Genomic DNA, 26447 nt, shown 5'->3' with positions numbered 1-26447 from the left:
TAACCTCAGTTGGACTAAAGGTACAATTGCTCCCCAGTTTATTGATCCTGTACCTTTCTTCTTTCCAGTTACGGAAAAAGAAGTTCGGCAATGGTGAGTACGCTGGAAATTTGTAAAACTTAGCGCAGAGTATTGGTGTTTCCTTGTGTGTAACACTCACTCTCGAGAAAGTGTCTTAGTTGCGATCCTGGTACTCCATATGCGTAGCCTTCAAACTATTTTTTTTTACTTTGCTGTAATCCAACTGTGCCTGCATTATTTAAACACAACTTGCAATACACATCCTATGACGTATAGGATATACCAGCGGAATTACCAATTATTCTTCAATGAACAGTACAAAAAGTTGCACGAAATAAACTCCCTCTCCTTGCGAAACCTTTTACCACGATGTATGTCTTCTTAGAAAATTGCTGCATCAAATTAATAAAATCATTCCATGGGCACATATTTTCCTATAGGGATATCAGCCTTACCTTTCTCGCTTCTGGCCTGCATGTCTTGTACCGTAACATTCCTTTTACGTTTTGCACGTTCGCTACAGGTACAAAGGCTTCTTAAAAGATTGCCCAAACGGACTGCTCACAGAGCAGGTAAGCTTTTCATGTACAGTGTGCGTGTATATCTTGGTGGATATTCGCGCAAATAAGATGCACGCGCACGATTTGAGGCAATGTAGAGCTTAGCTTCTTGTGCATAAGGGCATCGTGTCTAAGATATTCGTCACGTCTTCGCCATCGACCTCAGGGGGGACACTACCGTCGTTTCGCTATAATGGGACTCGCATGCGAAACCCGTTCTAAGCTCGTCGCGAAACTGAATTATGCAGGGAGCCGAAGTGCTCTCTGATGACTCTTTGCGGGACATTTGGCACGTGAGCTATCCCTTTTCTCCAATAAGGAAACAGGCTGTCCTGTCTTTGAGGGCGGGCTGATGTCTGTAAGAGGAGCGGTGCTCCGTCAATCATACCATCCCTTCATGCTCTTCATGTACCTCTCGGCCCATCCACAATTTTGCGATAGTTGGCCACGCAAAAGAGTTGGCCACGACCGCAAAAACAATTAACTTATCACCATGGTACACCCGACGATCAATAAATATGCGTCACTAATAAGGTAAACGTCCAGTTGTCGGCGAGAGGTTTAAGGGACGACGAGGACATGTCATTCGGAAAAATTAGGAGCTCCAGTGACATCCACCCTTTGCTGCGGTGAACCAACGCCACCTAGGTGCACGAACCACGATCGGTTAAGCGACATGACGTAGTCATTAGGAGTCCGCCAATCACGGCCGTGCTTTCGGCGGTCGTAGACGGGCCGCCATCAGGCGCATTGATAGCCATTAGTAGTCGGAGAAAGCCTGTGTTCGCAAAGTCTGCGGCGATTGGCTGGAGCAGACGACATCCGTGTCCACGTGGGGAAGGAGTGAGAGGGGGCATTATGCCGGCCGTCTGTATCTAGGTGACGTTGGTTGAACTGGTAAGAGTTGCGGTAAGAAGAGCCCTTATTTCATGTCCAAAAAAGAAAGAAGAACCATCGCCTGCGCCCTGTGGACATCACCCAGATAAGGTAACCGGACACAACGGTTGTCCGTAACTTTCAGCGCCTATGAAAAGACAAGGGATTTGGTAAACTCGCTAGAGCCCTGCGAATGTGAGAGACTTGATGTGCACGCGTTTCACGTTGGTCTCTACACTTTCTTTTTCTTTTTACAGACTTTTTAGAGACATCCCTTCTAGCTATAAGTAGAAGAAAAAAGAAGAAAACGTACTCAAACTGCTTCTATTCTGTTTCATTCCCTCTTTCGATTTCCCCCCCTCTCTCTTACAAAGACTGTTTCGTCACAGCGCCGAATCTTGTTACAGCTCAGGGATTTTAAAACAGTGCTGCAGTGCGCCTTAGTGGGGACAACCTTGTCGAGATGTTCTATTGAATATCTGTAGAGTACATTCTGTTACGCTGTGCAGGGCTTTCTGCGGATATACAAGCAGTTCTTTCCACGTGGGGACCCATCGAAGTTTGCCTCACTCGTCTTCAGAGTCTTCGACGAGAACAAAGTACGATTTTACTTATGTTTCTCAATAATGCGAGTTGGAAAAATAATAAAGAAACTCTAAAAGTATTCGTTCGAAGGTCTGCTTACTTCTAACGTTTTAGTCGACTTTGTATTTGTCCTGAGCAGCGTTGGTATGACGAGTGGTACTGCATGCGACGTACTTGTCTGGAATCTCCAACCCGTGGCGGAGCGGTCTCCTATCGGCGGTGTCGCGCGATGCGCCCGTACCATTATCGCCTCCTAGGGGAGGCCGTGTTTCACACAACGCCACCAATCGGGAGAGGTCGTCTGCCAGCATTCTTCCTCCCCCATGCTAGCAGACGACGTCCAAGTATCACAGACAATCTCTCCCGGTTGGTGGCGTTGTGCGAAACACTGCCTCCCCTCGCAGGCGACAATGGTATGGTTCCTTCGCGCGCGACACCGCCGATAGGGAACCCCTCCACCACCAGCACGAGATCCCAGACAAGTATGTCGTAAGCAGTACCTCCCTAGCTTGCAGCAGCGATACCATGTGACGATTTACCTACAGTATCACAATAATTAATGGATTGTATAGGGGAAGATGGCACGTGCACATGGTGAAATAATTGTAGACAAAGGACGAGGACACAGGTTTAACAACAACGTAGACGTGACATATACAGTCCAATATATTTCATATTGTGTAATACGAACAATATTGTGCCCTCGCAAGAAATGCTCTGACATTTTGTGTGTCGACCTCCGTGTATGTGGTTTTCAGAATAATGTTTGTTTTGAAATACATTAAGTATCTTCTTAACTAGTAACTCGCTAGCAGAAAACTGCGGCGACATTTTGAAATCAATGAGCGCTCATTTAGTTTTACTTTCAGGATGGATCAATCGAATTTGAAGAATTTATTCGAGCCCTGTCGGTCACATCAAGAGGCAACGTGGAGGAAAAGCTCCTGTGTTAGTATTGTAGCTGTATTTTGTACCTCCAGTGAAAAGTGACCGTTCCAACGTTTGTTTTGTATAGGGGCTTTTAAACTATACGACGTGGACAATGATGGGTTTATAACGAGAGAAGAGATGTACAACATCGTCGATGCTATATACGAAATGCTGGTAAGACAGTAATTTCATTTCATGTTTTGTATAACGTATATATTTGGTCCATCATTCCCCATATTGCAGGCTATGTAGTAGCTACACTGTTCCATCTAAGTACCTAACTGAGACCAGCACTGTCATCTTCCCAGATTAGTCTTGTAATGTCTTTTCAGTGCTTCGGAGGTTCTTGTTCCTGTCCTCTGAGACAAATGGACCAACCAAACTAGGGAGTGAAGGGCCCTGCTGAGCAGAATCTTCTGGTTTTATTTCTTTCTTTTTGTCTCCTTCCCTCGAAAAACGATGTGTTTTGTAGCTCCCGGCGTTTTACGTAAAGCGTGTAGGGGTACCGCTTTCCTCTTTTTCCTTTCGTTAATTTCACTTCTGGGAGTTGGCCACATGACCCAGTTTTGCTACCGGGAAGCTTGGCCGTTTCTCTTCTGGCAAAATCCTCCCTCTAATCGGCTTCCGTGCTGCTTTGATAGTTCGAAAACTGTGTGTTTTCTTTCATCAGCGAGTAGATCCCTCGTGTTTATTCCTTACAGGCAGGATGTTCTGGACATACTGGAGAGTATGCTTGTGCAGTTGGTCATAGGCGACAGGCAAACAAGAAGAAAGTTGATATTTACAGGCCACGTGTTTACAGTTCGCGTATACATGTGCTCGAAAACATTCGTTGCGAATTTTTCCAAGTGGAATATGGCCTTTGTAGATCATAAGTCTCAAACTTCAAACTTGATGATGATGATGGATAGAAGAATAAAATGGCTCTCAAACTTCCTTCCGACCTGCTTATTTATTGGAGAGAATAAGGCTGCATATTTATAGTTCTAGTGTATTTGTACTGCAGCTTGATTGTATATAGCTTCAGCTATCCCCATTACGTTCTAATCTTCGAAACACTTTCAAACGCTCCCATATAAACTAACACAACACGCTTCGCTTCGCAACTGGGAATTGGACTCTGTTTCGATGTATCCCTCATCGTTTACGTCATTTTGTTTTAAAGGAATGCAATTAAATCCAACAAATGATTTTTTTACTGTGTCGACCACCTAATTTGAGAAGCTGTTGCGATAATTTTAGGCAACTATAAATACTGGGAATAGAAAATAGTCATCAGAAGAAACATCAGAAGTTGCTGGCGGAAAACACGGCCTGTTTTCTTTCGCTAGAGACATGTACAGCTTGTGATATACTTGTCTGAAGACGACAGCTCGCGGTTTATCCTGTCTGAAATGTACAGGTGTTGCAAGAAGGTTTCTTCCGACTAAGAGACACGTGCTAACCAGTACGTGTTTATTAGTCGAAACAGACAATCTTGCAACACCTGGAGGTTCCAGGCCGGATAAACCGCAAGCTGTCGATTCCAGACAAGTATGTTGCAAGCTGTACATTAAAGCGTGTGCGAAATAAAAGATAAACTTTGATACATTCCTGCTTTTTTGTAATGCGTCGAAATATCAATTTCTGTTGTTACGACATATGCACATAGTGCTTGCGCGCAACAATCTGCTAAAAAGAAGCAATTAAATGTTATCCAGGATTGCGCGAAATATTTCTTATTTCGTCAAGGCTACTGGCAGACTTAAAATCCGCACTCCTGGAACATTTTGCTGAACGGTTTCTTTAGCAATCAAGTTATAAAGACTTCCCGAAAAATCAGTAAATGCTGGGAGCTTGTGTAATCTTGGAAGATTAGCGCCGCCGAGAGGTGTGGGAACTGAAAATTCCCTTGACGCTGACACGGCGCTGGGCTGACCATATATGTATAGTTTCTGTCCAAGGCAACTGACGTCACACCACGAGGCCCCTCATTGGCGCTCCCACAAACGTCACAGGCTGACGTCAACCGCTCTCGTTTTCGGTTGAGGTTCGTGGATGTGCGGAGGGTTCTAGGGGCATGCACATCACATATCTCTCCATCTCGCGCGCAGTACGGGTTAATTCAGACAGTTAGCTCCATTGTTCTGCTGCAGGACCACATGATATTTGTCGTGTCGCCGCAGCCAAAACCGAAAATGTTGTGGATGGAGTTCGCGCTCCTTCACAAAGATTGCTTCACAGGACAAGTGACGCGCTGATGTCGTGGGCGACTGCGAACGAGTAATTTCCTTTTATATGTGCGCATAGATAAACATGTCATCATGATCATCATTATCATCATCAAGACTTTTTTGTGTGTGTGTGGGGTGGGGATGAGAAATGACAACCAAATGTCACATACCTTTTAATTTGCTGTGTTACAGGGTAGCCAAGAAAAAGAGGAAGAAGATGACGATCCTAGAGCGAGGGTGGATCGGATTTTTGAACAGTTGGACAAGGTGAGATAAATAGTAATAATTGGGATAGATAAAGTAGGATACTTTGTGCCAAATAGACTGCTATATTGCTTGTTGATGCGTACTCAACGTAACTCGACAGAAGAACGCGAGAAACTGTATCACATTTGTACATCTGTGAACGCTAAAAATGAAAGGAAAAAAAAAGACTCAAAGGTTCACTTATATCATGAAGGAATGATACAAGTAGATAGCAAAGTCCTCCCGTTTCCGCGCAGCGTGCGTTGGGCGCTCCTGCTCCAAGACGTAGTTCTCTCCCACAAACTACCAATCTGCCTATGTTATAATTAAACTTGGACGGTACATCTGCTTCAGACATATTAAATTCCTGAACTGTGGCAATTCCCGACGTTTTCCGCCTTTCACCTCGTTCTAACTGCACCCATAGCCGCTTGGCTAGGACGAATGGCCCAAATGCTTTCCCTCATAAACTTTGTAATATGGGCAACAGAACCGATTGAAAACTTTCCGAATAAGCAGTGGTAACGGGGGTGATCGTGCCATCGTAGCTAACTGGCCAATCATATTAGCCGTGAAGTACAGTGGAAATATGTTAAAACTCGATAGAAACCCCACAGTACGTCATCGGCAATCGTCGTCTGCGTAGACATGAGTCGACAAAAGTGCAAGTGGGGAATAACACGAATAGCCACGTAGCAAATACAACAACAATAAATGAAGGAGAAGTGATGATGACATTGGATGGGATGGAATATAAGAGCTCACGTTGTTCACGAAATGAGCGCGATTGTTACTTGATGTGCGGGCAACAGTATTTGATCCTGCCTTTTGTTTTTTATCATATGTCTCACATAAATTTTCTCATAGACTTGTGTACAAAAAAAATATCTAATCCTGACTGCTTTTTAATAACAACAACTAACGATCTTAGAGCGCTGGTGCCAAATCAACTTCATCGTAAATCGAAAAGGAGTGGTCAGCCTTTCCTGATCTAGACTAGACCTTTCTGAATCTTCGAAGCTTTTCTTTTTTCTTTTGTTTTTGCAGTTCCCGATTCACACTTCAACAAAGCCTCACTAACACTTTGTACTAACGTATCTCCTCCTTCCTCCTTTCCCCCTTCACCTCTTCCGTTTTGCTCTCCCCCAACCTCTTTCAGAACCAGGACAACAAACTCTCCTTAGAAGAGTTTAAAGAAGGCTCAAAACATGACCCAAAGATAGTTCAAGCTTTGTCACTGTACGCTCCGTAAGGAATACGGACGATACTCGGTGACTTCTTCAATCGAGTTGCACAACCTCGACATACAGTTTACGTCCAAAGATAAACACTTGTCATCTACGAGATCTGCTGCACAACCTGAGTGTTTGTGTTTCCCCAGAAGTGAGTGCCAGTCAATCCACGGGACGGAAAGTCGTCAGTAACTGCACATTTCTTTTTACTCAACTCGCGAGTCCTCTCCGCTTCGCGTTCGTTGGCGCTGCGGAGGTGTGGGATGAAAAAGCTACGGACGAGAGTAGAGCTGTTCTCTGTCTATCTCTCACTCAAGAGACGTGCGGAGGTGTTGATGCATAACGGTGAAAACTCTGCACCAGCGCACGTCGCTATTACTATTATAATTTATATTCTCATGTTATCGCTAAAAATATGCATAGTCAGTTTTGTAGAGCTGTTTAACGTTCTCCGATCCAAATCTTGAACAAGGGTGAGCAAACTTTACGCTGCTTAGATCGCCGATTCATTGATTCATTGGTTGGGAAAAGAAAAAAAAAATATTAAGATGCGAGTCCTATTAGGCCCTTGTTCCGCAGCTGTTTACTGTGTTTAGTAGCGCTGGTTTACTCGTTCAATTATTACCACCAGCTTACGCCATATGTTTTGCCATTGCGTGAAATATTTTTCATGCGTCTCTTTTTGAAAATATTGGAAGTGTGAATGGTTCTGAATACTATAAATGATCCATGCACCGGAGTGGAGCGCTCTCGAGCCTCATCTTGACAATGACGATTAAGCCGATGAAGGAGCTGCCTTCGCTGGGAGTAGTTTAGCATTCGACGCCATCCGTTGTCGGGCCCCATCGGTATACCACCGAAAAATTAAAAAGAAAAAGAAAAACGATGAACATATATATTATTGATGACCTTCTTTCGCACACATGCTCTGAGCGATATATTCTTAAGGCTGGGTGGCGCATCGCATTCCGTTCACATTCCGGGCGCACAGCAGTGAAACGAATAGAGGTGTGTCACGGGTTGCTGCGTCCCGGAAGCAATTTACATTCACTTCTAAGTATATCAAATTAACCAAACCGACTGACCACAAGTGACGATTTCATGTCACTACCTTGTGCATTTTGTTTTTTTATGCATATACGTCACATATGCTATTTATATTTATAGGTTAGTGTTTTCTCTCACGCGATCTCTCTTGTTCTGTTATTGGCGGCGTCATTGGATTTGATGGACAAACAAAAAGGAAATGGCGGAGTAAACGCTAGCTATAGTAATGGAAAGGAATGATCCGTAGGCGCCTAGCTTCTGAGATCCGTAAAACTTCCAAAATCCTATGTGTAAAAGATTCCTACTGTAAAGAACGTTCATAAGTGAAAACTTACGGTACGAGCTACCGTGGGCACAGCCAACGCCACCTACATACAAAAATCCCGCTTAAAATCTTCGCACTCCTTCACCACGTGAACATAATGCTGTCATGATGTCGTCTCCTTCAGACAGTCGCTGCAGACAATTTCAGACATACAGGCTGCGTTCCAATACCCCGGTTAGTCGACTGCCTAGCGGTCTAACCGGAAGTGCCGCCATGTTAAGTCTCATTCCAAATCTCGCCAAGTCCGCTATTCAGTCAGCTACCGCCTAGTGCGCATCGATGCAGTCTAGTTATACGCCTGACTACAGTGCCTGTAGCCCGACCATCTGACAGCCGGGATGGAGACGCGCGTTGACGGTACCAGCGTGCCCGCTGTTTCTGCTGGCTTTAAATGTAAAGTTGCACATAGTGGTATGTTTTTTTAAAACTGCGTAGAGAGTTGCAACACATGTTTAGTTGTGAAGGTGACAGTTTATGCACGATGTCCTACAAACTTAGCGCATTAGAGTCCTGCTGCGCTTGCGCCGTACGCATTTCTTGCGTGAGCAACGAGATGGCGCCACAGGCGCCTCGGCTAGGCAAGCCTGTTCCAATAGTGATAAGCAAAGGGGTCTACTCAGCTGCCTAGTCAGGCGGCTTCGCGGGCGCGAGGTATTGGAACGCAGTCATACTTTCTGCGGCTACTACTGGCTGCCCGTGCGGCTTGTCTGCACAGCTACGGCCTGTTGAAGCACGGTCCTGATTCGATGACTCTCATTGACTACGTCACGTCGTTTAAGCGATCGGAATTTCTTTTATCTACAAGGAAAAGAAATCTGGTCAGTCAATTGCATACGCCGATGGAGATAATGAGACGCGATAGAGCGCCAGGAGAAATACTGCAGCGCCACCATGCGCCATCAGTAGGGGGGTGCACTTTCCGCTGCAGCGTAGTGTAATGCGGCCAGTCTTAACAGCCAATACGGGAGCCGAGTGAGTATGATGGAGTACATTATCTGGCGCAGGGAGAGAGCGTGACCTCTCCACGTTCAGTCGTCCTATCTGCGGCGCAGTAATATTTTGAGAGCTGATGGACTAGGTGGACACGTCTATAGGACACGACTGTAGGTGGCGTTGGCTCAGCCTGCTTCCGATGACCGTGCTAGCAGGCGATGCACCATACAGCGTTATAAACATGAAGATCAACTCGCACACGAAAACTGAATAGTTGGAATACTACTATAGTTGGGATACTACGACTAATTATCTGTTACATTTGTGGAGGAGGCAATGGGGACACTGCCAATGCGTCTCCTATCAATGCGGTATCTTATATGAGACGAATTGCATGAATCTGTGCAGGGTGGACTGCTATACTGCGGGAGGAGGTTTATACTGGAATTTTTGGCATAGATAGTGCTCCTTCGGAGAGTGAACGGAGTACTCTTGGGAGTTTGTACAAATCGTTACTATCAACACGGTTTTTCTATACAAACAGGGTGCAGAGGCTAGGATAGTCAGATTGAAGTGTGCGCGGTATTCTTATTATCACTCTATCAGACTATCACCGATATCATGTGTGTGATCTCTGACGAAGCAGATATCTTCTTTCAGGTAGTCTCTCTGCCCATCTCCCCATTTAATGCAGCATTCGTGATCCTTCATGTTCAATAACCATCCCCTAATTCGTAGTTTTAGCAACAGTTCACCGAAAGTTTTGCAGCGATGTCATAATCTGTAGTGAGGCGTAGCTAGTGCACCTTTCATCATGAAGTAAAAAAAAAAACATATGGAATGCAAAATGCTCGACCAACCCAGCAAAAAATAATGGTACTCACTCGGAAAATTAACAGGAAAATATTTGAACGAATCCGCACAAGCTACTAGCCCATGCTCGAAGACAGTCCAGTTAACATAGCTGTGCATTTAATTTCTTAATTTAACAACAATTAGATCGTGGGACCAGACCTTTTAAGGTACACTCCTAGTTCTGTCGCGATTCCTCTATTGCTTTCTAATTCGAAAGCGTCGTCTGTCTGAGCCTTCGTACAACTTGATATGGAACAACTCCGCACCTGGGTGAAGCTAGAGGTGTCAAGCGGACCTTTTTCACCCAAAATCGCCATTGACCTTTGTGCTCGAATGCAGTCACGCATGTACATAACCATCATTTTCACTTCTTTAATAACTTGTTAGAAGATACTGAATCATGATCTTGAACCTTATTATCTGAACGAACCGAGCCACTGACGTGTTGTGATGATCACATTAAAAATTACACTAAAATGGTCCTTAAATTTTCTACAACGCAATTTTCGGCTCCAATTAAGCGGAGCGTTTTTCGGATACACTAACCCATTCTGCATGCATGTTCCTAATCAGATAGCCGGAGGGCTCATAACGTAGAATACATATCGACACACATGTCTTTTCAGCTAATGTTAGGTAAACGTATCCTAAACATTTAAGTTTATCAAGTGTCTTCTGTTTCTCCCAGCGCAGATACACACAGACAACGGCATGTCGGTATCTCAGCAGTATTTCACATCTTCTACCATGGAGCGCTCATATCTTATCGTCGCACTCAGCTCACTCAGTAGTCTTGCCATGTGCCAACGAGACATTGCAAAGCGCCTGCATATCTCCCATTTGCCCAAAGACGCACTGATCAAAAACCACACCTAACGGCGCAGTGCTAAAAATGATCTTACGAATTACCATTAAAGTAGGTTATCGTGCTGTACTGCCAGCCCGGTGTCGTTTATTCAATATCTTCTCTGACTAATGCCGTAGACTCCATTCGTTGCCTTCGTGTGCTCGAGGCTCATTACGCTTGTAGTCGCAAAATCTCGGGAGGTCTTCTCTTTTCTAATCTGGGATGAAAACCAGACGGAATTCAGCCGCCCTTACTTGGGTCACTTGGACCACTGGCATGCTTCTTCTTCTTCAAACCCGAAATATTGATATTCCCATAAGATTCGGCTATTGAACTTTCTCTCATGGAAGTGTGTCTCTCTTTAGCGCGTTTGATACTCTTCTACGCCAAACAACGCAGTATTCCCAGCACCTCATACAACACCGTACGATTGCCACATTCCCTTTTTTCTTTCTCGTTTCGGACACGTCACATACTTCACATTTCACTTTACAGGTTCATAACGCTCTTATAACCATGTCTTCATACCATTTCTCTTACACATACCTTACCTTTGTGATACACGCGAAAAAAAAAAAAAAACCTAAAGAGTTTACAATCTGCACCTGTTTCTACGACGTTGCATACCAATGATTCAGTCATGATCTTCGAACAAAGCACTTCTTACCTTTTTTGGTGCGCAATATCGTGAATTTCACGGCACACTTGAGTTCACTGTAGTCCAATATTATTCGCGTTTGTGGTTCTGCAAAACTCCTTTTGTGAGGAAAGTTCACATTTCACGTTAAGAGTTTTGTCTCGAACATTCCTGTGTGTCCAGCCTCGTGTTTTCACGTTTACTTCCAAGCTTCTTCTGGTCTCTGGGTTCGTTTTCAGCTTTGACCTGAACGCGTAACAGCAAGCTATCACAGTCTCGCATATATGCATCATGAGTTTCGGTCATCTCGAACTTGCGTACATTGTGTCGTCTGCTCCTGTCGCGTGCTTGTGCCTCGTTTGTTGCTGGTATTCTTGTAGCGATTCTTGTGTTGAATTCGATATTCGTGGATGGTCATGGAAAATGAATGATGAGTCTGCCGTATTGAAGCAAGTCCGCACGCAAAGTCTTTGAGTCTGCTACACGAAGATTTGCGAGTAAAGTTAAACGATAGCATGGCAGATTGGTTCGTCATGCAAATTTTGTTGTTGCAGTCATTCTGCGAGTCGAGGTATGGAAGTCAATACTTGACCAGGAGACATGCTTGGGCATACATACGTAGAAGTGAAAAGGCGACTTGTGAGCTTATCTGAATAGAAAATGAATGTTGCTTGACGGGCTTGAGGACCCCACGTGACAATCCACTGATAAAGGCAACGGGGGAAGCTGCAGGTTCACACGTGGAGGTATGCGTACAAGAGGTTTGACAGAAGTCCCCTTCTAAAAGCAACTAAGTTTCAATACCGCGTTTGACACAGTTCCTGTGTATTTATCTTCGTTTTCTTTATTTTTTCTTTTTTTTTTGTCTCCCTCGGACAACATCACGTAACCAGATCCCTGTTTTATCTACGTTCTTGCAGTCGTTCCTGGGCACGAAATAAACGAAACAAGTTGTTATTACCTCTATATCAAAAACGAAACCAAAACTAGACATAATTGATGTTACAAACCATGTGTAGCAACCGCAAAGCTTTTGCTGCGGATGTTTAAACGCCTCCTGCGGGAGCCGGCACACTGTGTCTCGAAGGTTGTGAAAGGTCGTTGAGCTAATCATTGTCTGATGTAACGGTACATTTGCGTTGTCGGACGGTGCAGCACGCCACACTCTCAGTATACGGCGTTGTCGTTGTTTACAATGGAGTTAGAGCGAAGAAACATGAATCCATAAAAGTGTGGCACTCATCACATTTGTATCTGCTTCATCTTGTTGAGCCTTTTGACTACCTGACTCTATAGTTATCCTTTCACGTTTGTTGGTCGTTGATGACGTAAACGTTTTCCTTTCCGACAAAGCCTACCAGCGAATTTCTACACGGTACTCTATCTACATAATCATGTGGTTGTATTATTGCAACTCGTGTACCAGACTGACTGGAAGTGAGGAGTTGTGTGTACGTACGTTCGAAGCACTTACAAAGACCTACTACAGCGCACTATACCGATGGCTGATTGTTTTGTATAAACCATTCTTTGAAACTAAATAAATGTTATATGTTTATGGCGGTGTTACACGTTCTTAATATCTTTGCGTGATTGTGCTTCGAATGATGGCGTCCAGAGGTCACCCGGAGACACTGAAAGGACCCCGGCGTTCATCGAAAGCGGGTAAGTGCATTTATTCGGCTCGCCTCGTCGGGAAGAACAACACCAACTACATGCGCGACGGTGGGATGAAGTGTTGCATCCCGCAGAATTGCGATACCCTACCTCGGTGCACGTGGGTTAATAAATGAGTGGGGTGGCGACGGAGGAGATGAGACAAGACTCACGCACACACACACATGAAAGAACACAAAGCGAATGAGATACTGCACGTGCAGAGGCGCCGTAATTGTCCGGGTTAGCAGGTCATCCGGTCGACCACACGTGACGTAGTATGATATGAAATCCCATAGATCATCTAGGGCTTACCATAAGACCTCCCATAGATTCCGAACTCTTGCATATGTCACTGAAGCTAAAGAAGCTGAAGCAGACCGCTGGACGTCTAGAACTGGTGCAGATATTGACGCCTTTTGCATCGACACAGACAAGCCTAGCCTTAGCCCTAGAGGTGAATGAGATCAATGAAGTGCGCGGTAACGGCCATGAGTTACGGCGCCGGAGATCGAAGCTGGACCACTCACGCTTCCTGCCTTCCGTAGCGTTAGGGTAAGACTGACAAAAAAAAAAAGAAGCCTCCCCCTGTCCCCCACTCCTTCCTGCTGTCCTCTCTCCGTCTGTCCACATCTGTACGCCGCTCATAGTCACAGTTGCTTCGCGGCGCTAACACGCCATAAAAAAAAGAACAAAAAGAAGCCTGCAGTAACTGGCGGCAAGTTGTGAATAGGTCCCGTGACAACACAAACACAACACCTGCCAGTTAGCCTTTAACGTACACTTCCCGGTAGTCTCGTCACACGTCTTAAACGACGTTCTTGCATCTCTGGTTTCTGTGGTCGCCAGCTTGTGCTGTTGGTGTGTATTGCGGAGCTCCGATGTCGTTTGGTGACGGCAGCTCTTTGGATAGATGTAGTCGTCATCTGCCGTTTCACTTGTAGAGTCATTACAAATGTTCCTGTCCCGTAGTGTACCCCTCGAGTCTCTTCGAGGCTGCCAGTCGATGTGAACCCTTCGTGTGCGGTGTCGTACCAGATAGACGCTCACGCCCCCCTATGAAGACAACTGGTGCCCAAAACCGTTGCTGATCCAGGGGAAAACGAAAGTAGACAGCATATGCACCTCAATAGAATCCTCCGGGGACAACTTGCAACTTGGTGTTCAGCCTAGTGAGGTTCCTAAACGTTGTTGCATTAAATGTTCAGGAGGAGTCTCCGCCCTGCTGCTGTGCTGGGTGTCGTACGCTGTATGTAAAGTGTTCCATGCAGCCATCTGGCGATACACCGTCAACAACGACTTCATTTAAATGGTGACGAGTGGGGAGTTTCACCGCCAGGGGCGCGACCCTACCCCATGGCTAGCGGTAATGTGGTGAAGCGGAATATTGAGTCGCTTCACAGTGGGGACCGAAGTCCTGCGGTGTCCAAAAACTTCAGAAGTGCTTCTAGGGCAGAGCGTTGGTGGGCTGGAATTGACTATGGACCAAGCAAACTTAACATGGCGAGAGGGCGAGAGTCCAGCTGATTTAGAGACAGCGAAAGTGTGGATTGGAAAGGTTGGTCGTGCGGTCGATGAAGAAGGATGTGCTCTAGATCTTCCAGTGACTGCATCTAGGAGAATCAATTTGCCGCAAGCTATAATGCCACTGAGCTGTATAAGCTACATTGAGTCGCATCCGATGAATTAATGCGGCGTCTTGACGAGAGATGTTTCGCGACATCCGGAAAGCGAGGGTTGGATGAACTCTTGCAAGCACAGACGGGTAGATGGCCAAGTACAGATGGGTGAGTATCGGACTTAGGATGCTTCCTTGCGGAACCCCTTGACGAACAGTATGCTTAGGGCTTTGACCTGCGGACAGCGACAGTTCGGTTTGTAAAGAAGTCTTGGAGCCAGTTGTAGTCGACCGGACACGCTAATAATGCGCAAGGCGTGCACCACACGAACGTGCGAAACGGTATCATAAGCGCGTTTCATGTCCAGGAAAACCGGTTCCACTATCCGTCGATGAGCACATGCCTGCTAGACTGTAGAGACTAGGTCGAGAACTGGATCCATAGAGCTTCGATGGCGACGAAATCCAGCCATTTCCTGGGGGAAAACGGCTTGTTTTATGAGTCGCCGGTCGAGACGATGCATTATTTCCATCAGTTTTCTCGTACAGCTTGTCAGGCTTATAGGGCGAAAGGACGATGGGTCATTTAAGGGTTTGCCTGATTTCAAGATGAGCACAACTGGTGCTTCCTTCCAGCTAGATATCCCTGCTGCCAAGATGTATTATACATAGAGAGCTTGGAATTCCCCGTCTTTGAACTCGCGAAGCCAGTGTTTAACTTACTGCGTTTAACTTAACTGTTTACTTACTTAACTGTCTGTACCACTACACCGCTGAAGGGCGGTGGTCGGATATGTTGTGTCCCGTTCCTGGCTCAGAAGTTCTTGAAATTCTTCGGAAATTAGAGCTGGTCCGTTGACGGTCGCAATGCGCTATACAGAATCCCACGAGTGGCAAACAAATGCCTCATGTGCTTGCACGTGGTAGCGGAAATGATGATGACGATGATGTGAACAAGAAAAAAAAAACATCGATGTAACTGCTGTATGTTTCGACTGTTTCGAATAGGAATCGACAGCGATGAGATGTGTGCGATTCAGATGGGTCAGCGAACACGGTATGGACTCTTTGCTATGACATTTCTGGTGCCGCCAAGCTCTACTTTGACTCTTGTGGTATGTTGCTGGTAACATGACGCGTCGAACAAGTTCCAACCGGTTCATCTGTGCGTCGATCTTCGGCTGCAACAGACAGCTGCATTCTGAAGCTTTAGTGCGAGCTATGGCGTGGCACCCTGCGTGAGAGAGATCGAGCACCTTTCGGCGGACGTCTGAGATGATCCCGTTCTCACACATCAGACTGTCGTTGACGACCCATAAATTGTATTTCGCCTTCTCGTACTTTTCGTTCACCCATTAAGCGTAACCCAAGCTGCACAATATACTGAAAGTCGAGTGCAATGGGGGTGGACGGGTAGGTGGAAGGCCTTGAACAGACCCGTGAAGCTAAAGAACATTGATAAGACACGTACCGTAAACCACTATTGCACTCGACTTTGTACATTGCGCAGCTTGGGTTACGCTTAATGGGTGGGTAATTGTGCTTGGGAAGGATTCCAGCCGTGCGCCGAACGTGGCACTTGAGGCTGTGTGGGACGCTGTGTCGTTTGCTTTAGCTATACCTGATCTGCATTACGTTCATTCAGGAGAACCACTCGTTACTCTGGGCGCTATCATCTTCCCTGGACATGGTCCTCCTTCCGTAGCCGCTTCTTTGTCAAGGAACCTGTATCGCTTCCAATTACACCTCATCCCATCCAATTACACCTCATCCCATCGTCGTTCGTGTAGTTGTTGTTGCGGGATGCTAAGAGTGATGCCCCGTATGTCGTCTTCCACTGACGAGGCATCACATTGATCAAAGCGTAGCCCTGGAAAGGTGATAGAGCTGCAGTTGGGTGACAGAGCTGCTTTAAGGCCTAATAACAGTTCTTTGCTCAACTTTCTGAATATTTCGGACATGCTTCTGACATTTTGTTGCATGTTGCAGTTGTGGAAAACTTGCACGCGATTTGCTAGTATTTTTGTCCCATTGATTTGATGTGATAGACGAATGGGGGTTTGAGTCACGACAAAGTCAGACTGGCTACCCCAGACCACTTAGAGCTGAAAAAAGAAAAAAAAATTGAGAAAAACCCAGTAGTTGGGGGGGGGGGGGAGACAAACATCCCGAACTAGTACACAGGACACTTTCCCAAGCTCGAAGAAGATGGCATTGTTAGCTAACTTCGGTGGCATCTTCATTCGCTATTTTGCTCTTATCATTATGATAGCAACACCATCTATTCCAACTTCCAACTTTGCATATACACTACGCGAGATCTACTCTGACTAGGGACTGGTGAAATCAGCAAAGCCAACCCGCACTTTGTGCCCTGCATGGTGTGCCTTTTGGAAGACCTCTGTTCTACTGCCATCTTTTACGACTGAGGAACCGATGTCTTCCAGACAATGGGCTCCAATGCTTATCTTATTTTACTAATTTACTAACTAACTAACTTAGGGCTCACAATGTCCCATGAGAGTGGTTAGCCTCCTCATATAACACTCGCAATGTGTACCAGAGTAGCCGGCTGCGCGAGAGCGGACAACGTCTTTCTTCTTCTTTTTTTTTTCTCCTCCCTCTCTGTCGCTCTAATCGGGGTGATCCAGGTGTAGACGAAAATTTCTTGTGCCAAGTGATCTGCAAGCATAACTCATCCTCTTAGCACTTGAGCAACAAGGCCGAAAGCATTATGTCCCGAAACCCAGCGTTGACTATAGCGAGCTCATCGAACGCAGGTCACGCCAAACCGATATTTGCTAAATGGCACGAGGAATACCGCACCATTCTTTCCCCCCCACAAGTGCAATGAACGTGCACAGAACCTTTACGGACTTGAGTTTCCATTGACGAAGAGAAACGATTCGAATCTATTGGTCTCCCGTTGGGGATCAGCGCCGTGGCAATGTAGTTGCCACCGCCGTTGCTTTCTCAAACATCGTCTAATAGAGCGGTATAAGATGGAGGGCGCTCGCTGAAGCCGTTTCTACGTCGAGCACATTTGCTTTAGCTTAGTACGTCAGAGCATGCCTTTACTCAGATTCGAAGGAATATTGCCTTCCCCAAGGAAGGTATTCGTATATGTTGTCGTATATAGACAGCGCACGGTAATCAGACACGTAAAACGCATTCGCTTGCTGGACATTTTCTTTCACCATATCTTCGTATGCGTTAATATATACGAGTATCTTCACGATTGGGTGCGCTGAATCAAACACGGTATCACTTTTAGCCAATCAGGCTGGAGGAGAGAGCACTTAGGTCAATCAGCAGATCTGGAGACGTGAGCTAAGCTCTTTCCCTTCTCCACCGCCACAGGTTGGCTACTCGAAGAACACAGTGATGCTATTACGTGCTAGTCCGCGTCCCACCCCCTCATTGTGTTGTTTTGTGTGTATATATATATATATAATTATTATTGATATTAAATACTATGAGCGACGTACAGACGTGGACAGATGGAGAGAGGACAGCAGGAAAGAGTGGGGGACAGGGGGGTTAGTATGCGTCCTGGGCCGATTTCTGGGGGAACTATGCCGACATTCGTCTGGAAAGTCTTCGGAAAACCCAGGGAAAACCTCAGCCAGCACAGCCGGTGACAGGATTCGAACTCGTGTCACTTCCCAGTCTCGGCGTGGAAAGCAATCATCGTAACCACAGCAGGAACTCATTGGCTGCACATAGAGCATATGTTTGTAAGTCAAACATCCCATGCAAGTACTGGACAGCTGTTTCTGTATTGTTGACTGATTAGATGAGTCACAAAATTAGTGAGCCCATCTTCCTTATCTTTTAGCCTACTACTCCCTATATCCTTAATTTACTGATTTGCTTTATTTTCCTAAACCAAGTCAACAACTGAGGCCAGTTCTAAAACTCTGCCCAATTGCTTTTGCACTTGAGTGTAACGCTGTATCGTGTGCTTCAGAAGAGCGTCAACACTCCTGTGCTTTACAGTTAACTCGCCCGAAAATTCCGATAGATCTCCTCCTTCGGCCTTCTTGGGCCTCATCAGCAGTACGCAGGCAGGCAACGTTTGAGTGGATGGCGCCAGAACGTCACGTGGCACGTGATGCCTCCCGTCAGGGTGTCCTAAGACACCTCTGAAAGCCTAGTGCAAAGCCAGTCAAGTGTATAAGGGGGGGGGGGGAATTAGCAGGAGCTCTTTGGCTGCACGTATAGCATATGTTTGTAAGTCAAACATCGCCATGCCAGTACTGGACAGCTGTTTCGGCCTTCTTGAGCCTCATCAGCAGTACGCAGGCAGGCAACGTTTGAGTGGATGGCGTCAGAAGGTCACGTGGCACGTGATGCCTCCCGTCAGGGTGTCCTAAGACACCTCTGAAAGCCCAGTGCAAAGCCAGTCAAGTGTATAAGGGGGAAAAAATTAGCAGGAGCTCTTTGGCTGCACGTATAGCATATGTTTGTAAGTCAAACATCGCCGTGCGAGTACTGGACAGCTGTTTAAAGAAAGTTTATTTCACATGTAACAAGATTACATTATACACAACCGAGTGACACCACCTGGCTACACAGCCTTGTTAATGCAGGGCGTTATGAATCACGTAGCTCGCTTTACAAGTGTGACTATACCATTACTCACATGAATGACACCACAGTCAAGCCACAGCTGTTCAAGCTGTTCAAGCCACAGCTGTTTCGGCCTTCTTGGGCCTCATCAGCGGTACGCAGGCAGGCAACGTTTGAGTGGATGGCGTCAGAAGGTCACGTGGCACGTGATGCCACCCGTCAGGGTGTCCTAAGACACCTCTGAAAGCCCAGTGCAAAGCCAGTCAAGTGTATAAGGGGGAAAGAAATCAGCATATATTAGCGTATATATATGTACACTACGTGAAGGGTTCGGACGATCGCGAGTGTGTGTAGCTGAAACGAAAAAAGAAACACACTACGAAGGTACTGGAAGTAAGAAAAAAGGGGGATAATTTATTTACATTTAAGATTATATATATATATATATATATATATATATATACTGTTTTTTTCCTCCACAGTGATACTTTTGTTGCTTCGGTTCGACTTCCGACGCCAGCTGTACTGTCTGGGTGTTTCCCCTTCGTTTTCCTCAGAGGCTTTAGAACACCTTCCACGCAGAGACTGGGGGTGACGTGCGTTTGAATCCCGGCACCGGCTGTGCTGTCTCAGATTTTCTCTGGGTTTTCCGGCAGACTTCCCAGACGAATGCCAGCACAGTTACCTTGAAGTCGGCCCAGGAGGCATGCTAACTCCCCTGTCCCCCCTTCCTTCCTGTTATGCTTTCTCCACCTGTCCACGTCTGTACGCCGCTCACAGCCGCTTTTGCTTCGCTGCATTAATACGAAATAAAAATAAGTACACGGATGTCAGCGTTACTTGTCCCTATGACAAGCTGTCACTTTCATATAAATTAGAAGGAATACGCAGGATGAAATTTAGCGGAAGTGAGCCATTAGTGAGTTTACTCCATCCTACGCTATCGCCTTTGCGTACATAAGGGATAGCGTTGGTGGTTCTGCGCATGCGTAAGACAAACAGAGCTTTGCGCATTGCGCAGAACCAGAACGCTGTCCTCTACGTACGCAAACGTGACCGCGCACAATATACTAACGCTCACTATTACTGCTGTGGTTCCGTTCCGTTTCTCTCTCTCTCTCTCCCCCCTCTCTCTTTCTCTCATTCCTTTACATGCATGTACAAGTTCGTGTCAATTTGTTGGTTATTCCACAACCTGTCTAACGCAATACCAACTTGAGTAGCCAAGTTTCCGCTTGATCATCACGATCCTTGCGCTGGAAAACGGCAAACTCCAAAGCCAAATTTGTCGTTTTCCTTCTGCGCATCACTGGACTACTACACTACGTACACATGGGGAGGCTCCGTCGTTTTCATTGAAGCGCCTTCTTTCTCTCTGTTACCAATGTAATTGCCTTGCGGGTATCTGTGTCGCAACGTCATCAGGGACCTCCGAGAGAGGGTGTCATTTTATCCAAAGCCTCCTGTAGTTCCCACTTTCTTGGCGTTCAGGTGCTGTGCAAACCCGCATGTAGTGCCACCTGGTGAGTCGCTTGCGAATGCGCTGTTAACGTTAAAGCTGTCTGCCGCTACGAAGCGGTGCTTGTCCAACGCTGGCGTGGGTTTGTGTGAATTAACATCGTAGGTGTCTGCTACAACGAAACAAGCTGGCAAAGTGCATTTCGTTTATCTTTCTCGGTGCATGCCTGCACTGGTCGCCATATGCACAAAGGTACCGTTGGCCTATATGTGCCACGTGCCTCATGAGCTCCGCTGAATGCGCGGAAATTTGTCGACGTGGCTTTACATACAGTTTTGCACAGACAGGACTACACAGCAGCCTGGAGCACTCCGGTGTGTTCTGTTGCAGTTCACGTCCCGAGCTGTCCACACAGCTTCTGCTGGCTGCTATGATACTTGATTGGTAATACACACAAGGAATGGGAGAGGTGCGCATTATGAGAAATCGTCTTTGTTATTAACACCGACGAGTAGAGGAATATAAAGCTGCTCAGACCATTCTGAACACGAAAATTACGCGCTCTGGCTAATTGGCCCCATGCTCGCCCGGTCCGGTTCCCTTATCTTTTGATCAAATATCCCCTTTCGAGCTCCCTCGAATTTCGAGCCATAATTCGACCTAACCACCAAAAGAACAATAGAAGCCCTCAAATACGGAAACCCCGTTAACTCTACCCGCTGTGCAAGAAACACCAGGGGAATTCGAGTACACGGTAGATAAACCATCATGAACCAAACGATACTGGTAAACGATGATGTTGATGTTGGCGAAGAAAATAATAATAGGGAGAGATTGAATTCATCACACGACAAACGAAAGTAACCGCAACGTAATGCTCAGAATATGAAACGCGTTGGTATCCATATCGTGGAACCCGTAGATTACAACCAAGGGGGAAGGTAAGAGCGGCACGGAAAGCTTATTATTATTATTATTATTGTTGTTGTTCTTCTTGTTGTTTATTACGACAGCAATTTCCTTAAGACGTCGCACATTCGTAATAGCTCGCGTTTGCGCCTTAGCGCGTGTGCGGTTATACCCGCGGATAGGTATCCGCGCGGGCGGGCGGATATATTCAATGTCCGCGTGGATGCGTATACACCTATTTCAAATAACTGCGGTTGCGGTCGCGGATCTTCCATGCAAATCTATCTGTCTCTATTCAAAAAAAAAAAAAAGAGAGAGACACGAGGGTCCTGTAAAGCGTACTTCTCCTGCTAAAGCCTGTTATTGAGGCAAAGTGCTATATACAGGGCGCGATTTTGATATTGGAGACTGTGTCATCTCCGAGTGGCGTGTGCTGCTGATGACTCCGCGTACCATGACCGATCTGTCAAAATTGCTTATCTTTAGCTACATGCTGCGCATAAATGTCTAGCAATTGCCTTACAGGGTTCGGATAAAAGAACGCCTTGTAGAAGCACGAGCCAGGTCTTCGAAGATCAAACAACACTCAAAAACAGTAGACAGTGAAGTGTCCTACATGTATTTACTGTACTAGCTTTCGCGCAGTGGACAGCGCGAAAGCTCGTACGGTAAATACACGTAGAAAGCTTCACTGTTCTGCTGTTTTCCAGTGTTGTTTAAACAAAAGCTACCTGAGATACGAGACCTCCTCCTCCAAGCCTGGAGTGCACATTATTCATATGTGTGGAGATATTAGCTTGTATCGGCTTACATATGCATAGGCTTATATGTATTATATTATATAGGTTTGTTTCTTCTACAAACTACTTAAATGGAAAAATCGGAGTTCAGGGTCACACTCCCTGGTGAGCACATACATACCATTTTATCACACAAGACTCTCCACGCAACTCAGCGTGCCCATGGCTTTCACTGATCGTTTCAGTGTTTCCCCATTAGTATCAGCAATCTCAGACTGGAATGCTCTTCCCGAAACGATAAGATGTCAAACTGATATGGTGGCTTCTCGCAGTGAATGCGAAATTCATATTCATTCAATACATATCGAAACAGCATCGGGCTGCACATAACTATAGAAGTGTTTTGCTGTGTCAGGCGTATTCATTTTACTTTTCTTCCCTTTTATTTCTTGTTTTCTTATATACACACAAGTGTTTGTTTTGAAAGTGCTTCATTTGCTTGCTATGTACCCCCCTCCCCTTATGTAATACCCTGTACGGAGTGCTTAAGGTATTAAAAATGAAAATGAAAAGTAGCGATAAACAAAAAGTCGAGGCTAGTATCACACTTCGGCGGCAACTCAAGCTCTAAGATCTAGTGATGGGCTAAAATTAACGAACATCACTGGAAGTCAGCATGTGTCTTGGAGCAGGAACACGAGACTGTGGAGTTATGTGTCTGAGACCAGGCGGCTGACTGTGCTTTCGGGTAGGCCGCAGGTACCACCCTGCTAGCAAAAGAGATTAAAGGTGCACTGTGGACTGAGATGCTTGAGGACTGGCTATGTCTTGCTTCACGGTGTAAGACACCACACAGACGTCGGCTTCTTCATGAACTACCATAATTTCAGTATAAGAGATACTACCTTTATGGTTGGGGAATACATTTACTAAACATCTTACCTCTATTCGACATCAATAGCCGTAAAATTCGCCGTGACCTTCAAGATGACGCTTGTAAAGGCGGCTTTATCCTCCTCATTATACGAAATGAAGTGCAGGGTTTAAATGTTTTCCCCTCAGAAGAGAAGAAAAGCTTTATTTTGACGATGATGAGCGGGATACTTCATCGCCACAGGCGGTGCTGTAGCCCTCTGATAGCTGTAATTTGGTGGAGACATAATGATGATCCTAGCAGTGATGGTCGAAGTACTACGCTGTCTAGAAAGGTTAGTTACGTAGGGGCTGCTTTTAGGACGTAGCGTTGATAGGCTGGATTTGACCACGTGCCAAGTAATTCTGCCACAGTGAGAAGGCGAGAATCTAGCTGATTTAGAGACATGAAGAAACTCATGAAGAAAAAGGAAGGGGACATTAGCGAGTGGGTTTTATGACTTTATTGCGTACAACCATCGTTAAGAAACACTGAGATTGAAAACATTTCACTTGTCTTTCAACTTGTCTTTTCATCGTTATCACCAATAGTTATCCATACTTGCTTCATACAGTCTGTACCGTCTCCATTTTTTCTTTTAAAAACCAATCAATCAATCGGTCTGTTCAGCACGTGTTTTCCAACTAGAAGGGCAATAACTAAAACTATGACAGTGCACACGCTGTGGTTATCACTTCTGCTAAGACGCTACTTTGCGAAGCATCTAACTAAGCTTTCTCGCCCTGACCTAGCCGCACGTTCGTACCACGAACGCGGGAAATCTTATTAACAGTATTCCAAGGAACATTGCTGCGATAGATCGCTACGTGTGTCTACGTACGGGACGTAATTTCGGTACAAATTACAGTAACGGCAATTGCTATTCCGGTACAAAATCAATGGTGTGTGTGGCACGTAATCTAAAATTAGAAACGTTTATCAAGCTTGTGTCCCGTTGGCTTTCTTGTACGGTGGCACTGTTCATTCATCCTTTCACGATTTTGAACAAGCTTGATTAGAGCGCTTCCCATCGCGGGAGGCGCTACAAGGGGATCTGACAAACTCTTCCTAAGAGATACTTTTCGCAATATAAAAATTGCTGCCATTGATAGCAGAGTCCTCTTACGGCGGTCACAATGTCCTTCTGTCCGCTAGCTGTCATCTTCTTATCTTTTCCTCGCTACCGTGTGACATAAATGTCTGGCCATGCCATGAACATATGTACAGATGGATTTGATTCTTGTTGTACATCTAAAACTAAGCTATCGCAGACAAAGTAGCACGGGATCAGATGATTGTAAATGCATATCTCGCCCGTGATTGTTCGCGTAGTGTTTCTGTGCCCATTATCCAGCGTGACAGTGGTTGAAAAAAAAAAAAAAGATGTAAATAATTTTATGATTGTGTTATAACTGCCTCACGTCAAAAATTGTTTCGACCAGTTTGCGGTGCCGTTTGTGTACGATTTATTTGGTCCGATCCTAGAGTTCTTGTTGGACGTGCACCCTTTTTTCTGGTTCTTAGTTTTTTGTATTACATTACCTGGCGCACAAAAAGTGTAACATAATGCAAATTGTAATACAGCCGGGAAAGTATCTAGCACCAAGTATCTAGTATCCAGTATCTAGTATCCAAGTCGCTGAGGCGGACGGAACGTACAGTATTCGCAACTGTTTCCTTATCAGCTTAAAAATAAAATTCTAAATTTGTAAATTTTGTAAATACATTTAAAACGACATTGCCACAAGCCCCCGTTCTTATATTTACAAGTATGTTAACTCATAACTCATTCTTCACGTTCACTTTCTTTTCAGCCTTCTTTCAATGTTCGCTTACTAGCTACCTATTCTTAATTGAACGTGGTAAACTAGCAACCGTATTAAACTTAATTGATTTATTGAGATATAAAAAAAATATGGAGATGTGAGACCCAACAAAGTCGGTCCAGGCTACTCCAGTACTCGTGAATTAAACTTATTAATCGTATTAATTAAACTTATTTGAACGCGCTGCATAGCTCTTGGGGTAGGGCTCTTGTGCAACTCTCACAAATGAGTAATTAAAAGGAAAACAGCAATAAAAGATAGTGTTGAGTGTGTCTTCGGCTATAGAATGCTACTGGCTCTCGTTACCTGTCTACGAGATACCACGTGGTGCACGTTCGCCAATCATGATAGCGTTCGAGAAGGTGCCGTGAATATCCTGTTATCTTCGAAAATAAACAATGTTCGTTTAGAAAGCGTCGCACGAAATTTCACCATTTTTCACGAATACTCTGCCATTTAGTGGTAGCTTACGTGCCTGGTCCCTCGTGAAAATCTGTACGGCTTTTCTATGAGTAGAACTGGCTCTGAATGTGCGTTAACAGTCAGAATGTCGAATACAGATGTGATGTGATGTGCGCCGAGTCACTAAGGAAGCTTCACTTCAGAATACCGACAGAGTTGCTCACGAAGAAACAAAGGAGTTCATGTATGTTTCAGATAGATCTAGAAACACAAAGTCCGGCAAGGGAGGCATCTATAGGACACAGTAAGAAACGTTGTCGGATGAGCAAGTTAATGTGACGTCAAGTCATGTGACGCAAGAAAATGACGTCAATCGCTCTGCCGAGTAACTGAGCGACTGTGCACTCTGGAGGGACGCTTGCTTAATGACCGCAGGTGTATCGACGGGATTGAATAATAAAGCGTTGTTGCTGTTATGCGTGGGTATTGCTCCTTTGCCGCCTTGACATGTGGAAACCTTCGGCCATCATGATGGAGGTTCAGGCCGAATACAGAGACAAGGCCTGGACGATTTTTGGATCGTGTTTGGACCCCTCCTTGAATTCGTCCAAGGTCAGCTGATTGTCATGGTTCTGGAAATAAGAAACACGGGCTGGTTAAGACGCGTCTTTTCTCTCGCTTTTCCGGTGCTCGTGAATAAAAAAAAAAAAATAAGGAATGGTGATTGACGAACTGTGCATGTGTATCGTTGACCATTTGAACAGCGGTGATGTCCCATGATACCTATGTTAAATAGGATATACTGACACCAATGATATGTACTAAGTGTGTTACCGATTGTCCGTTTATTGTCAAGGAGAACGGCAGCCATTATTCAACGGTTTGACCACCTCTCTCACGACCACCCACATGTCCCTGTTGTGTAGTTCACAAAACTCGTGGTTCCAGCTACCATCGAGCCACTGGAGTAATTGCAGCCTCAAAGGAATGTTCATCATCCATCGCCGTCGTCATCAGGGTCGTTGCTTTGTCCTGGGCCGTAAGT

At 45.4% G+C, this 26447-nt stretch overlaps 2 protein-coding genes across 4 annotated transcripts in view; one reads left to right on the top strand and one right to left on the bottom strand.

Moving 5' to 3' along the window:
• Positions 1 to 26447, top strand: part of LOC135368626 (dopamine beta-hydroxylase-like) — a 352228-nt gene that overhangs the window by 254531 nt on the left and 71250 nt on the right. For all 3 annotated transcript variants that reach the window (XM_064602032.1, XM_064602031.1, XM_064602030.1), the window contains 6 exons: positions 69 to 93; positions 545 to 593; positions 1967 to 2056; positions 2912 to 2990; positions 3058 to 3146; positions 5378 to 5452. In XM_064602032.1, the coding sequence (XP_064458102.1) occupies positions 69 to 93; positions 545 to 593; positions 1967 to 2056; positions 2912 to 2990; positions 3058 to 3146; positions 5378 to 5452 (407 nt within the window). The remainder of the gene's footprint in view (positions 1 to 68; positions 94 to 544; positions 594 to 1966; positions 2057 to 2911; positions 2991 to 3057; positions 3147 to 5377; positions 5453 to 26447) is intronic.
• Positions 23620 to 26447, bottom strand: part of LOC135368633 (frequenin-2-like) — a 51747-nt gene continuing 48919 nt past the window's right edge. Inside the window, exon 8 of the mRNA XM_064602040.1 lies at positions 23620 to 26034. Coding sequence (XP_064458110.1) covers positions 25942 to 26034 — 93 coding nt within the window. The 3' untranslated portion in view covers positions 23620 to 25941. The remainder of the gene's footprint in view (positions 26035 to 26447) is intronic.

The sequence above is a fragment of the Ornithodoros turicata genome, chromosome 9, assembly GCF_037126465.1.
Source record: "Ornithodoros turicata isolate Travis chromosome 9, ASM3712646v1, whole genome shotgun sequence".
In the NCBI taxonomy this organism is placed as follows: Eukaryota; Metazoa; Arthropoda; class Arachnida; order Ixodida; family Argasidae; genus Ornithodoros; species Ornithodoros turicata.
The sequence above is the reverse complement of the archived record's forward strand: the minus strand, read 5'-3'. Positions and strand labels throughout refer to the sequence as shown.